Source organism: Oncorhynchus kisutch, linkage group LG11 (genome assembly GCF_002021735.2).
Source record: "Oncorhynchus kisutch isolate 150728-3 linkage group LG11, Okis_V2, whole genome shotgun sequence".
Taxonomy (NCBI): Eukaryota; Metazoa; Chordata; class Actinopteri; order Salmoniformes; family Salmonidae; genus Oncorhynchus; species Oncorhynchus kisutch.
In genome coordinates, this window is record NC_034184.2 from 68,271,678 (window position 1) to 68,287,004 (window position 15,327).

Consider the following 15,327-nt stretch of genomic DNA (forward strand, 5'->3'; position numbering starts at 1 on the left):
CATGCACCTGTGTAACGGTCGTTATGACACTAACCGCTGACAGACGGTAGGGGAAAAATAACTTACAGTACTTGTATTTGTCATCTGCCCTCTTGGTGCTGGCATCGGCTGTATTTGAGCTTCTAACGTTATCTAAATCCAACTTTTGCTTTCAAATCTTCCCTATATTCTGGTTGAAACACGTATTGTTGAATGTCACCATGTAGTTAATAGAACATCAAAAAATACTCAATGGTTGAATTCGTGTTGAAGCCGTTGTCTGGTCAGTTCTTTGGTTTTGCCCAAAGGATTGTGTTGTTGGTGTCAGCTTCCTTTTCCACATCACAAGTTGTATCTAAATCCAACTTTTATCGAGTCTTTCAGATACTGGGAAAAAAAAGTGTCTGCTTGCATATTTAGCAATGAATCCGCCGATAGGAACTTCGCTGAAAGACGTCCAATGGCTCCACCGAACAAGGACAACCATATATACATGCACAAATGCGTATAGTGCGATCAGTATAACATAGTCTTCACGAAATGATGATATAACTTTTAGGCATGAGATACTGTATGTAAAATGTTGGATCAATAAGAGCAAGAGATTATGGACGTTAAATGTAAATGTTTTTTTATTACAATGCAATTAATAAACTTCAAATTCAGCCTCAATTTCTTCTCTTGCTCAACATAAAAACTGATAAGTACAACCTTGAAATAGACATAAAAAATAGATAATTTGTTATTCCGGCAACTGCATTAAAGTAAAAGACAAATAGTGACCAGTAGATTTTATCATCAGTCTGGAAATGTACACTTACTTCACCAACTTCCTGTCTTGCATCAGGCCATTGTCTTTCCAACTAATTGTGTTTCTTCTTTCCTCAGTCATCATTGACTTTATATGGCCTTAAACTGCCTTCAGTAGTTGAACTCATTAAACAGATGCTCTGTGAAATCAGTACTCAAAATAAATTGGTTCAAATAGAGAGTATCATCCAACCACCACTGTAGTAACAGTTAAACACTTTTCATCCTTGAAAATTCTACAAATATGCAAATAATCAAAGAGACCAAAATGGTGAATATAACAACTAAATACTAATAGAAAACAATTACAAAATACATACTACCCATAAAAATAATTAATATCCATTGGCAAAATGCTTAAAATGCACTTTTCTTATTCACTTGTGCATAGACCCCATCTAGGTTGTTAAAGAATCTGCCCCTTTTTTTCAATGTTAGTCTAAAATGATATACCCAAATCTAACTGCCTGTAGCTCAGGCCCTGAAGCAAGGATATGCATATTATTGGTACCATTTGAAAGGAAACACTTTGAAATTTGTGGAAATGTGAAAGGAATGTAGGAGAATATAACACAAAAGATCTGGCAAAAGATACTACAAAGACAAAAAAAAACAGTTATTTTGTATTATTTTTTGTACCATCATCTTTGAAATGCAAGAGAAAGGCCTAATGTATTATTCCAGCCCAGGTACAATTTAGATTTTGGCCACTAGATGGCAGCAGTGTATGTGCAAAATGTTAGACTGAGCCAATGAACCATTGCATTTCTGTAAAAAAATGGTATCAAGACTGCCCAAATGTGCCTAATTTGTTTATTAATAACTTTTTATGTTCAAAATTGTGCGGTCTCCTCAAACAATAGCATGGTATTCTTTCACTGTAATGGCTACTGTAAATTGGACAGTGCAGTTAGATTAACAAGAATGTAAGCTTTCTGCCAATATCAGACATGTCTATGTCCTGGGAAATTTTCTTGTTACTTACAACCTCATGCTAATCGCATTAGCCTACGTTAGCTCAACCGTCCCGTGGAACGGACACCGATCCTGAAGTAGTTTTAACTGGAGGTTCCTGGGCCCCTCTCCCGGTCACACTGACTTCAGCGTATTCACTCTCCTGCCCCTGTTCCCTGTCCAGGGCTACAGCTGGTGTCTCTTTGGGCTGAAGTTTGGAGAAGTCTATCTCACCGTAGTGGATCTCCTCAGGCTGGTCTTCTGCTGGTTCCTCTGGTTCTTCTCCGGTCATGGCCTGATTAGTATACACCATCCCAACTGGGGAGTTCTGTGGAGAGAACACAGAAAGGAAAAGGTGTCAGGAACCATACTTTGTAAGAATAATGAACTGATAATTTTAAAGGCATTAAGTTATACAACACATTACACATAGGATGTGTAACATACTGATATCAATTGCTATAAACTGACAGAAGTACAAAGTTCAACAAATATGCTGTTATTATTTGTTGTTCTTACAGGATGTGGCATCATTGCTATCGGTGTGGTCTTATCACCCTAAATTTCATCTTAAATATATTTTTTTGTACTTCCTTCATTGCATTTTGTAGATGGGTTTTAAAAGTTTAGCCTTATTCCCACCTGTCCCAGTGGATTGTCTGTCCTTTCAAGTCCATCAGGGAGCCTAGATTTTCTCTTCCTGGAAGACATTTAAGAAGACTTTCTGAATGCACTGAGAAGGATTTCATATACAAAAGCACAAACACAAGATAAATACACAGTTTTGCAGAGGCCGGGAAAAGACTTTACCATCCAAAGAAAGTGATCAGGATGATTAGCAAAATTACTCCCAAGGTTCCTCCTGCTCCTGCAATTCCCAAAACCCTTGGGTTAAGAGGCTCTTCTTGCCCTGAAAATACAGCATATATTATGGTCATTTCTTTCAAAAACCGCTCTAAAGTATACTATACACTTCATTCAGAAAGTATTCCGAACCCTTGACTGTTTCCACATTTTGTTACCTTATTCTAAAAATGATTAAATAAATTATTCTTATCAATCTACACACAAGACCCCATAATGATGAAGCAAAACAAGTTTTTAGAAATTTTTGCAAATGTATAAAAAATAAATAAAATAAAAACACTTTGCATAAGTATTCAGACTCTTTGCTATGAGACTCGAAATTGAGCTCAGGTTCATCCTGTTTACATGATCATCCTTGAGATGTTTCTAGAACTTGATTGGAGTCCACCTGTGATATATTAAATTGTTTGGACATGATTTGGAAAGGCACACACCTGTCCACAGTTGACAGTGCATGTCAGAGCAAAAACCAAGCCATGAGGTCGAAGGAATTGTCTGTAGAGCTCTGAGACAGGATTGTGTCGAGGCACAGATCTGGGGAAAGGTACCAAAAAATGTTTGCAGCATTGAAAGTCCCCAAGAACACAGTGACCTCCATCATTCTTAAATGGAAGAAGTTTGGAACCTGCAAGACTCTTCCTAGAGCGCGCGGCCCGGCCAAACTGAGCAATAGGGGGAGAAGGACCTTGGTCAGGGAGGTGGCCACTCCTCAGTAAAAGCCACATGACAGCCCACTTAGAGTTTGCGAAAAGGCACCTAAATAACTCTCAGACCATGAGAAACAAGATTCTTTGGTGTGATGAAACCAAGATTGAACTCTTTGGCCTGAATGCCAAGCGTCAATGTCTGGAGGAAACCTAAAATTTCTACCCTGCTAGAGCTGCCCCGTTCTGTAAGTGCTGTTATTGTGAAGTGGAAAGTCAATGAGCAACAACGGCTCAGCCGCGAAGTGGTAGGCCACAGAAGGTCACAGAATGGGACCACTGAGTGCTGAAGCGCGTAGCGCATAAAAATCGTCTGTCCTCAGTTACAACACTCACTATTGAGTTCCAAACTGTCTCTGGAAGCAACGTCAGCACAATAACTGTTCGTCGTGAGCTTCGTGAATTGGGTTTCCATGACCAAGCAGCCACACACAAGCCTAAAATCACCATGCGCAATGCCAAGCGTTGGCTGGAGTGGTGTAAAGCAGACCTCTATTGGACTCTGAAGCCGTGGAAACTGCGTTATCTGGAGTGATGAATCATGCTTCACCATCCGACAGTCCGACAGACGAATCTGGCAATGGCGGATGCCAGGAGAATGCCACCTGACCCAATGCATCGTGTCAACTGTAAAGTTTGGTGGATGAGGAATAATGGTCTGGGGCTGCTTTTTCATGGTTTGGGCTAGGCCCCTTAGTTCCAGTGAAGGGAAATCTTAACGCTACAGCATACAATGACATTCTAGATGATTCTGTGCTTCCAACTTTGTGGCAACAGTTTGGGGAAGTCCCTTTCCTGTTTCAGCATGACAGTGCCTCCGTGCACAAAGCAAGGTACATACAGAAATGGTTTGTCGAGATCGGTGTGGAAGAACTTGACTGGCCTGCACAGAGCCCTGACCTCAACCTGATCGAACACCTTTGGGATGAATTGGAACGCCGACTGCGAGTCAGGCCTAATTGCCCAACATCAGTGCACGACCACACTAATGCTCTTGTGGCTGAATGGAAGCAAGTCCTCGCAACAATGTTCCAACGTCTAGTGGAAAGCATTCCCAGAAGAGTGGAGGATGTTATAGCAGCAAAAGGGGGACCAACTCCATATTTATGCTCATAATTTTGGAATGGGATTTTCAACAAGCAGTTATTCACATACTTGTGGTCATGTAATGTATATCTAACCAAAGATTATGTCCTATGTGCCCCTGTGTTACCTTCAATAGCTAGAAGCACTTTCATTGACTTCTCAATGCCGTGATCATTTCTTGCTTCACAGTAGTACATCCCTCCATCACCAACAGTCACATTGATGGTGTAGGTCTGTCCAGATGCTACCTGTGTTGGTTTACCCCCACAAATCTGGAACCAGGTGAAGTTTGTCACAGGAGGGTTGGCTGTGCTGCTGCAGGTCAGATTCACACAACTGCCCACTGATACTGGATCAGCTGGACTGAGGGAGGCTGAGGTGTTTTTAGGAGAGACTGGGGGAGAGGGGCTAATTAGGAGTGTATCTGGTATTTTGAATAGTCTGATCAATACCAGTCTATGACATAATCATCAGTGAGAACATAATGACAGAATGATCTACAGGATCCATGGACTAAATCTTACATAAAACGTTAAGCGTCATGGTATGTTCAGCTGTCTTGTTGCTTGTTCCTACTGGGTAGACTGCAGTACAAGTGATGTTCTTCTCATGATGAAGGTGTGAAGCAGTGAATGTCACCGTGGAGAGAACAGATTTGGTTTGATCTGAATTCTCTTGCAGTTGGTTCTCAGGTGTAAACAGGGTTGGGAGAGTCCATGTCAGTTTAGGAGAGTCCATGTCAGTTTAGGAGAGTGTTTGGGACAGGGAGCTGCAGCAGAGCAGTTCAAACTGACAGGCCTCTCTTCCTTCATCTCACCTGAGACAGTAATCATGGGTCTGAGAGGCAAATCTGTAATACATTGCAGGTTAACTTATTTTACACTCACGGTTGGGTAAGTTACTATCTAAATGTAATCTGTTACAGTTAAAAGTTACCTGTCCAAAATTGTAATCAGTAATGTAATGTACGGATTACCAAAATGTAGTAACATAATCTGATTACTTCCAGTTACTTTTGGAATCCATCAAACACATTTGGTGTGTTCATTGTGGTCTCTGATTTAAACCTGCAACTTTTTTCAATGCTGACTTGAATGTCATTGAGAAAACAGATGTGTCATAATGTATTTGTATTCCGCAAACATAATTTCTGAATTTAAATGTAATCGAAAAAGTAGTCATCTACTTTTTCAAAAGTATCTGTAATCTGATTACAATTTATTTTTTGCTGGTAACGTAAGTAATTGCAGTTACCGTTGTTTGTAATATATGATTACATGTAATCAGTTACTCCCCAGCCCAGTTTACACTGACAGCCACACTGTCCACTTGTTCTTATTCTACTTGTGTAATTTGATGCAAGGACTCTAAACAGATTTTTTGGGGGGATAAACAGTTAAATTGTCTCTTACCTCTGACAACTATAAGAACAGACTTCTCAGGGTCTGTTGCGCTGAATGGTCTACTCTCAATTCTGAAGAAGTAGCTGTTAGTGTAACTAGAGGTTACATTGAAGAAGACTGTGGTGCAGTTCTTCCAGGACATGTTTCCAGTTATCTTCCCTTGATAGGTGTTGTATGTCTTACTACTGTTAAATATCACAATGTTCAGCCTGCCACCAAAGTACGGTGATTCTTTAATCCACACTCCGGAGGTAATTACTGTGCTGTTAAATGTAGAGCAATCTTGAGGAACATCAAATGCACAAGGGATTTGAACACAGGAGCCACTCAGTACATCCAATTTCTCTGGCATTGTGGTGATCAAATGTCTTTGGCCAAAACAGGCCAAAACACCTGCAATATCAAGGTCAACATCAGAGAGGTTATGTGATATTTTCAGTAGTCTCTGTCGATATCAATGAGAAACATGTTGTCAGTACTACATGCCATGTCAGAATTCACATTCACCTGAAACGGTACAAACATACACTTAATGGTAAAGTAGCCTAACTCACACAACACTCTGAAATCAATTTCTCTGCACCTACTCAAATGGCATTCGAGTCGAGGAGAGAGGATGCAAGGAGTGAGGAAGACAAGGCCAGTAACTGAAAGGTAGATGGTTTGAAGTCCTGAGCCAACTACGTGAAAAATATGTCTGTTCCCTTCAGCGACTCACTTAACCCTAATTGCTCCTGTAAGTTGCTATGGATAAGAGCATATGATGCATTCAGAAAGTATTCAGACCGCTTGACCTTTTCCACATTTTGTTACATTACAGCCTTACTCTAAAATTGATTAAAAACATTTTCCTCATCAATCTACACACAATACCCCATAATGACAAAGCATAAATAAATAAAAAACAGAAATACCTTATTTACAAACACCACCAGTCAAAAGTTTGGACACACCTACTCATTCAAGGGTTTTTCTTTCTTTTTACAATTTTCTACATAGTAGAATAATAGTGAAGACATCAAAACTATGAAATAACACATATGGAATCCTGTAATAACCCAAAAAGGGTTAAACAAATCCAAATATATTTCATATTTGAGATTCTTCAAAGTAGCCACCCTTTGCCTTGATGACAGCTTTGCACACTCTTGGCATTCTCTCAACCAGCTTCATTTGGAATGCAGGTGAAGGAGTTCCCACATATGCTGAGCACTTGTTGGCTGCTTTTTCTTCACTCTGCGGTCCAACTCATCCCAAACCATCTCAATTGGGTTGAAGTCGGGCGGTTGTGGAAGCCAGGTCATCTGATGCATCTCTCCATTACTCTCCGTCTTCGTCAAATAGCTCTTACACAGCCTGAAGGTGTGTTGGGTCATTGTCCTGTTGAAAAACAAATGATAGTCCCACTAAGCGCAAACCAGATGGGATGGCGTATTGCTGCAGAATACTGTTGAGAGAATGCCAAGAGTGTGCAAAGCTGTCATCAAGGCAAAGGGTGGCTACTTTGAAGAATTTGTTTGTTTAACACTTTTTTTGATTGCTACAAGATTCCATATGTGTTATTTCATAGTTTTGATGTCTTCACTAATATTCTACAATGTAGAAAATAGTAAAAAATAAACAAAAACCCTTGAATGAGTAGGCGTGTCCAAAATGTTTACTGGTACTATAAGTATTTAGACCCTTTGCTGTGAGACTCGAACTTGAGCTCAGGTGCATCCTGTTTCCATTGACCGTCCTTGAGATGTTTCTACAACTTGATTGGAGTTCACCTGGGGTAAAATCAATGAATTGGACATGATTTGGAAAGGCATACACCTATCTATATAAAGGCCCCACAGTTGACAGTGTATATCAGAGCAAAAAACAAGCCATGAGGTCGAAGGAATAGTCTGTAAAGCTCATAGACAGTATTGTGTCGAGGCACAGATCTGGGAAAGGGTACCAAAACATTTCTGCAGCATTGAAGGTCCCCAAGAACACCGTGGCCTCAATCATTCTTAAATGGAAGAAAATTGGAACCACAAAGACTTCCTAGAGCTGTGGGGATGTTTTTCAGCGACAGGGACTGGGAGACTAGTTCGGATCGAGGGAAAGATGAACGGAGAAAAGTACAGAGAGATCCTTGATGAAAACCTGCTCCAGAGTGCTCAGGACCTCAGACTGGGGCGAAGGTTTACCTTCCAACAGGACAACAACCCTAAGCACACAGACAAGACAACGCAAGAGTGGCTTCGGGACAAGTATCTGAATGTCCTTGAGTGGTCCAGCCAGAGCCCAGACTTGGACCTGATCGATCATCTCTAGAGAGACCTGAAAAGAGCTGTGCTGCGACGCTCCCCATCCAACCTGACAGAGCTTGAGAGGATCGACAGAGAAGAATGGGAGAAACTTCCCAAATACAGTAGCGCAAAGTTTGTAGCATCATACCCAAGAAGACTCAAGGAGTCTGTCAAAGGTGCTTCAACACAGTACTGAGTAAAGGGTCTGAATACTTATGTAAATGTGATATTTCAGTTTTTTATTTTTAATACATTTTTCAAAAAAGTCTAAACCTGTTTTTGCTTTGTCATTATAGGGTATTGTGTGTAGATCGATGAGGAGGAAATAAACAATTTATTCCAATTTAGAAGAAGGTTGTAACGTAACAAAATGTGGGAAAAGTCAAGGGGTCTGAATACTTTCCCAATGCACCGTATGTAAAACACATGTACTCACCTCTGTATGTATTTGGACAGTGAAGCAAAATTGATACATTTAGCTCAATACTTCACCATTTTAGATCAAATGTTTCATATGAGGTGACAGTACAGAATGTCACCTTTTGTTTGTGGGTATTTAAAAGAAACTGTAATGCCCAGGGTGTAGTGAAGGAAGAAGTCAGGCGCAGGAAGCAGAGAATTCAGGGTAGAGATACTTTTAATACACCACACCGGTGAAAACGAAGCCAACCCAAACAAATGCCCCAAACATGGGGAACTAAACAGTTCAGCAACACACACACACACAACCTTGATTTACAGTCGTGTACAATCGTACACTGAAAATAATTCTGCACAACCAGCAGGCGGGCCGGCTGGTAAATAAAGACCAACCAATTAACCTAACTAAACACAGGTGCAACTAATAAATAGACAAGGGGAGAAAAAGGATCAGTGGCAGCTAGTAGGCCGGTGCCGACGACTGCCGAGCGCCACCCGAACAAGAAGGGGAGCCACCTTCGGTAGGAATAGTGACAAAAACACTGTAGTAAATATTACAATAATGTCCCAAAAATCACTACATTCAAAATACTACAGTATTTAATTTGCATATACCCTGCCCACTCCCCTCTCCCATATCCCAATTTGTGCCACCCATAAGTGAAAGACCTACATGCCAAGTCTAGAGCATGTATTGTGTTCTCTACAGGTTATAGAAAAGAGCAGAACCGCTGAACTATCTGTTCAGATCCCAGTCCTACCGACCAACAGGTTATGGAACATTTTTATCATTTTATCTCAAGACTTAGTCTGTAAAGACATTACATACTACAGTAACGTCTGCAAAAACACTCCAGTGGATACTATAGTATTTTTTTCATGTGGGTGTTTTGATGTAGCCATTAACTTCCTTTCTCATCATTATTCATGATTCATTCTTAATCATGGCATTATCAGGATTAGAGATGTATTGCATTGAACCATCCCCGTATCCAGTGGTGGAAAAAGTACAGAATTGTCATACTTCAGTACAAGTAAAGATACCTTAAAGTATAAATCATTTCAAATTGCCTATATTAAGCAAACTTTTCTTTTTTTCTTTACAGATAGCACACTCCAACACTCCGACATAATTTACAGGTAGCCAGGGGCCCACTCCAACACTCCGACATAATTTACAGGTAGCCAGGGGCACACTCCAACACTCCGACATAATTTACAGATAGCACACTCCAACACTCCGACATAATTTACAGGTAGCCAGGGGCACACTCCAACACTCCGACATAATTTACAGGTAGCCAGGGGCCCACTCCAACACTCCGACATAATTTACAGGTAGCCAGGGGCACACTCCAACACTCCGACATAATTTACAGGTAGCCAGGGGCCCACTCCAACACTCCGACATAATTTACAGGTAGCCAGGGGCACACTCCAACATAATTTACAGGTAGCCAGGGGCACACTCCAACACTCCGACATAATTTACAGGTAGCCAGGGGCACACTCCAACACTCCGACATAATTTACAGGTAGCCAGGGGCCCACTCCAACACTCCGACATAATTTACAGGTAGCCAGGGGCACACTCCAACACTCCGACATAATTTACAGGTAGCCAGGGGCCCACTCCAACACTCCGACATAATTTACAGGTAGCCAGGGGCCCACTCCAACACTCCGACATAATTTACAGGTAGCCAGGGGCCCACTCCAACACTCCGACATAATTTACAGGTAGCCAGGGGCCCACTCCAACACTCCGACATAATTTACAGGTAGCCAGGGGCCCACTCCAACACTCCGACATAATTTACAGGTAGCCAGGGGCCCACTCCAACACTCCGACATAATTTACAGGTAGCCAGGGGCCCACTCCAACACTCAAGACATAATTTACAGGTAGCCAGGGGCACACTCCAACACTCCGACATAATTTACAGGTAGCCAGGGGCCCACTCCAACACTCAAGACATAATTTACAGATAGCCAGGGGCCAACTCCAACACTCAAGAAATAATTTACAGATAGCCAGGTGCCAACTCCAGCACTCAAGACATAATTTATAGATAGCCAGGGGCCAACTCCAACACTCAAGACACAATTTACAGATAGCCAGGGGCCCACTCCAACACTCAAGACATAATTTACAAATAGCCAGAGGTCCACTCCAACACTCAAGACATAATTTACAAACAAAGCATTTGTGTTTCATGAGTCCGCCAGATCAGAGGCAGTAGGATAGACCAGGGATGTTCTTTTGATAATGCGTGAATTTGACAAGTACTTTTGCATGTCAGGGAAAATGCATGGAATAAAAAGTACATTATCTCCTTTAGGAATATAGTTAAGTAAAACTCATTACTTGCAATGAATTTCCTTCATTTAATTTGAACACTAAAATTAAAAGATAAGATTGTGAAAAAGTCAAACACTTGCCTTACAATCATGAAAACCATCCACAGGAAAGGAGAAGCTATCACACACCCGTAGTGGTTTCTGATAAACAAAAGTGTTATAATTAAATTGAGTCACATCAGTCACATACTTCCTATTACTATGCCTAGCGTTTAGACTGTTTGTCCAGTTACCGAACGGTTGCTGGTTAGAATACCAGAGCCGAGAAGGTGAAAAAACTGTTGATGTGCCCTTGAGCAAGGCATTTAACACGAGTTTGCTCTTACTGTGATTGTTTTCAATTCAAATGGTCAGAAATAAACAAAAATAGCTTCTTAGCATGAGCAATTTCTCAAGCATGAATTTTGCTAGGACTGTCAGGTGTGGTCTGAGTGGGGAGTGGAAGATGGAAAACTAGCTGTTACTGGCAGAGAGGTTTAGAACTCTCTGATTGGTATTTTAAGTAGTTTACTGACTGGTGATGTCACCAGACTGGCCAAAACTCCCTTTCACCAAAAGCAGGCAGAAACTTCAGGAAGTCTTTTCAAAAAGCTCTTACATTAAAAGGGCAATATCCCCCCCGTCCCCGTCAGAACAGCCTAAATTTGTCAGGGCATGGACTCTACACGGTGTCGAAAGCAATTAACAAGGATGCTAAACTCTATATGCTTCCCACAGTTGTATCTAGTTGGCTGGATGTCTTTTGGGTGCAACCCAGCAGTGTTGCAGTTCTCGACACAAACTGGTGTGCCTGGCACCTACTACCATTAGAGCGTTGGGCCAGGAACCAAAAGGTTTAACCAGTGACATCCATAAGGGATCATAGCTTTCACCTGGACCCACCTTGTCAGTCTAGGTCATGGAAAAGGCAGGTGTTAATAATGTTTATACACTCAATGTATACATAAAACACAGGGAAACCACATTTTTGACTGCACTGGGCCTTAAAGTGGATGCTTTAAAAGGCTATGTGCTGGGTGTCCTAATCAGATGTGAAACAGCGCACGCAAATGTGTATATGCTAATATTTGAAAAATCCCCTTTCTATTAAACCTTCCACAATTTGTTTCCGTCATGAAAAATTAAACAACAAAAAATGCATCAAACAAAGCTTTTGTCAATAGAACCATCTCACCGTCCTATATCTCCGGGCTTAAATGGGAATGCATGTGGGATTTGGAAAAATATAAATCAAAATACAAAATTCACTATTACTTTTATTCAAGAAAAAAGCATTTTAATAAAACTTGCTAGTTTAATTGGAATACGTTAACCACTACCCCATTCTCACATTTTCAACATGAAGAACAGACTTGGCTAGACACTGTAATTGTAGTTGTCTAATTATTACGCACACTCGTCAACTTCCTTTTTCCTTGCTTGACTTCCTCTTTGAAGTCTATTTGCCCAGGGTTGCACCAGTCTCCCATTTCTTGTTGCACCGGTCTCCCATTTCCTAAATAAAAATGATTATTTTAATATGGATACAGTATGGTGTGGACAATGTTTTTATTAATCAAACATAGATGATGTATGGTATAAACTGAGTGTACTAAACATCTTCCTAATATTGAGTTGCATGTTGACTCCAATGCTTCCCACAGTTGTGTCAAGTTGGCTGAATGTCCTTGATACACACAGGAAACTGTTGAGTGTGAAAAACCCAGCAGCGTTGCAGTTCTTGACACACTCAAACCAGTGTGCCTGGCACCTACTACTATACCCTGTTTAAAGGCACTGAAATGCATTGAATATGTATAGGTTTCTCTCTCAGAGAGCCAATGATGGTGAATAGAGTCCAGTCATCTCGGTGTGCTGCCTTGTCGGCTCTTCATCATCTTCTTACAGCTGTTCTTGATGCAGTCCTCACTGTGCACAAACACACTTCACAGTATGAGACATTTTATCACTCATACCAACCATGGCTTAACATCATGTGGATGTGGAGCAGGATTTCAACCGTGTGAAAAAGTAGTGCCATTGTCGGAAAGTACAGTGCCACATCAAATGATTCAAATAAAATCAACTTATTTAGAATACAAAAGTGTGACTGAAGCGTATATTCTCATATTTACACCATTAAGTCAAATGTCCCATTAGTAGTGCATTGATGTCAATGTAGGATTCACCCCTGCCATTTTTTACTCAAATAAATCAGAGTGAGGCTCCATAGGGGTTGGAATATAACCTCAGTGATGCTATATTATGTCGATCCTATCCTGTACCTGAACTGTTTCTCTGCACACATGAACTGAATAAGGGTGTCCTTGTCGGGCTCGCTCCACTTGAGGTTACTGTGGAGCAGTCCACAATGTCAGGCTGCAGGAACAGACCTCTGGACTCCTTATACAGGCAGTCCTCTGGGGCAGGGTGCTTCTGCAAGGGGCCAAGGAGACAAACACTCACACTGACTTCTGGGAATGGGATAACTGCTGCGTGACGGTTTGGAACTCAAACTAGGGACTGCTTATTATGTGGGACTGTCGTGCATGTGTGTGTTTAAGAGGAGCAAATTAAACAATGGAGAATTGGGATTACAAACTCTTACAAAGTTTGACAGTCACAACACAGGTGAACTCACAGAAGGATAGGAAGCTTCCTAAGATAGAGAAACAGAAATGTTACAAGTAACCTCAAAAACAAAATATACAACACACACACAGCTTCTATTGTTATAATACTGTTAGATAAACTGTATGCCTGGGATGAAAGATGGGTAAGGTGGTATATAAACTGCAGTAGTACTTTGCGTCGCTGGGGGTGAGGTGCCTCAGTAGGACCCCTGCTCCAAATGTCAGGCTGTCCGTATCTTCTGTTGCCGTGGTGACTACCGCCTTAACCAGAGCAGTGCAGCTCGCCTCTGCCTCACATGGAGCCTAGTGCGTGAGATGGAAGATCATTTAGATACGTTCAATACTTAATGAATGGACCGAGGTGTACAGTAACTATGTGCACAGAAGATTGATTCGTTTATGGGTGGCTAAGGAAAGGAACAAAACTTGAGACAAACCTTGATGTATGGCACCCCCATTAGGGTGAGCAGCTTCTTGCACTCGTCGTTGTGCTGCCGGGTAACTTTCACCAGACGCTTAGTGAACTTGTCAATGTTCTCCTGCTCCCCTGGTGGTGAATAGAAAAATTGGTCATCACTACACACGTGTTGGTGACTTGCTGTACCTGTTTCCTGCACCTGGGCCAGCAGGTTCTCTGCCTCTGCCCTCCTTCTCCAGCTAAAACCACACAGAGAGAGAAGTTAGATTAAGACTCCCGAGTGGCACAGCGGTCTAAGGCAATGCATCGCAGTGCTTGAGGTGTCATTAGACACCCTGGTTTGAATCTAGGCTGTATCACAACCGGACGTGATCGGGAGTTCCATAGGGTGGTGCACAATTGGCCCAGCGTTGTTCGGGTTTGGCCGGTGTAAATAAGAATTTGTTCTTAATTGACTTGCCTAGTTAAATAAAAAAATATGTTGTTCAACATTTGAGAAAATACATAATGCATATCAACATCCCAAGGAGGGGCAATAAAGTTGTGATCTTGATGTGACCCCTGTCCTTACCTCTTGTGACTTCAGCTGTGGGGGCTTGCCATCAAAAGCGTAGACAGGTTTGATCCCATGCCCAAGCATGTGGATGGTCTGGTAAAACGTGCCCATAAGGTGGCTGAGGATGCAAGTGAAATCACATGACTAACAGAGACTTGAAAATATAATATTAGAATGGGTTAGAATAAAATACAATGTATACAATACACTACAAATACCAAAGTATGTGGACACCCCTTCAAATGAGTGGATTCGGGCCTCTCGAGTGGCGCAGCGGTCTAAGGCTGTGCTAGCTGCGTTACTAAAGATCCTGGTTCGATACCGGGCTGTGTCGTGACCGTGAGACTCATGAGGCGTCGCACAATTGGCCCCAATCGCCTGGGTTGGGGGAGGGTTTGGCCGGCCGGGATGTCCTTGTCCCATCGTGCTCTAGCGACTCCTGTGGCGGCCTGGGCACATGCACGTTGACATGGTCGTGTACATTCCCGTTTTAAGCGTGCAGTGAGGCTTGGCTAGGTTGTGTTTGTGACACATGGCTATCGACCTTCGCCTCTTGGGGAGAAAAATGGGGTACAAAAAAAAAAGTATATATATATATACATACATACATATATAAATAAAACGTGTGGATTTGGCTATTTCAGACACGCCTGTTGCTGACAGGTGTATAGAATTGAGCACACAGCCATGCAATCTCCATAGACAAACATTGGCAGTAGAATGGCCTTACTGAAGAGCTCAGTGACTTTCAACGTGACACCGTCATAGGATGTCACCTTTCCAACAAGTCAGATCGTCAAATTTCGGCCCTGCTAGAGCTGCCCTGGTCAACTGTGGTAAGCCACACAAACTCACAGGATGGGACTGCTGAGTGC

General features: G+C 41.8%; 1 protein-coding gene and 1 pseudogene across 1 annotated transcript; both read right to left on the reverse strand.

Moving 5' to 3' along the window:
• Positions 1-1,807: 1,807 nt before the first annotated feature.
• LOC109900171 (myelin-associated glycoprotein-like) lies at positions 1,808-6,155 on the reverse strand. Its single transcript, XM_031835015.1, has 5 exons — positions 5,813-6,155; positions 5,131-5,250; positions 4,925-5,098; positions 4,528-4,794; positions 1,808-2,061 (listed from the first exon to the last, which is right to left on the reverse strand). Exons 1-5 carry the CDS (start codon positions 6,153-6,155, stop codon positions 1,808-1,810), a joined length of 1,158 nt encoding a protein of 385 aa, XP_031690875.1.
• A 6,242-nt stretch (positions 6,156-12,397) lies between these two features.
• Positions 12,398-14,986, reverse strand: LOC109900170 (flap endonuclease 1-like; annotated as a pseudogene).
• Between the last annotated feature and the right edge of the window lie 341 nt (positions 14,987-15,327).

Excerpts from the sequence above, each read along its gene's own strand:
- LOC109900171 (XM_031835015.1), bottom strand. The coding sequence starts at position 6,155 with ATGCCAGAGAAATTGGATGTACTGAGTGGCTCCTGTGTTCAAATCCCT. Across the intron at positions 4,795-4,924 it reads CATGACGCTTAACGTTTTAT|TCTCTCCTAAAAACACCTCA; the intron begins GTAAGATTTAGT and ends CCTCTCCCCCAG. Across the intron at positions 2,062-4,527 it reads AGTGCTTCTAGCTATTGAAG|TTGGGATGGTGTATACTAAT; the intron begins GTAACACAGGGG and ends AGAACTCCCCAG.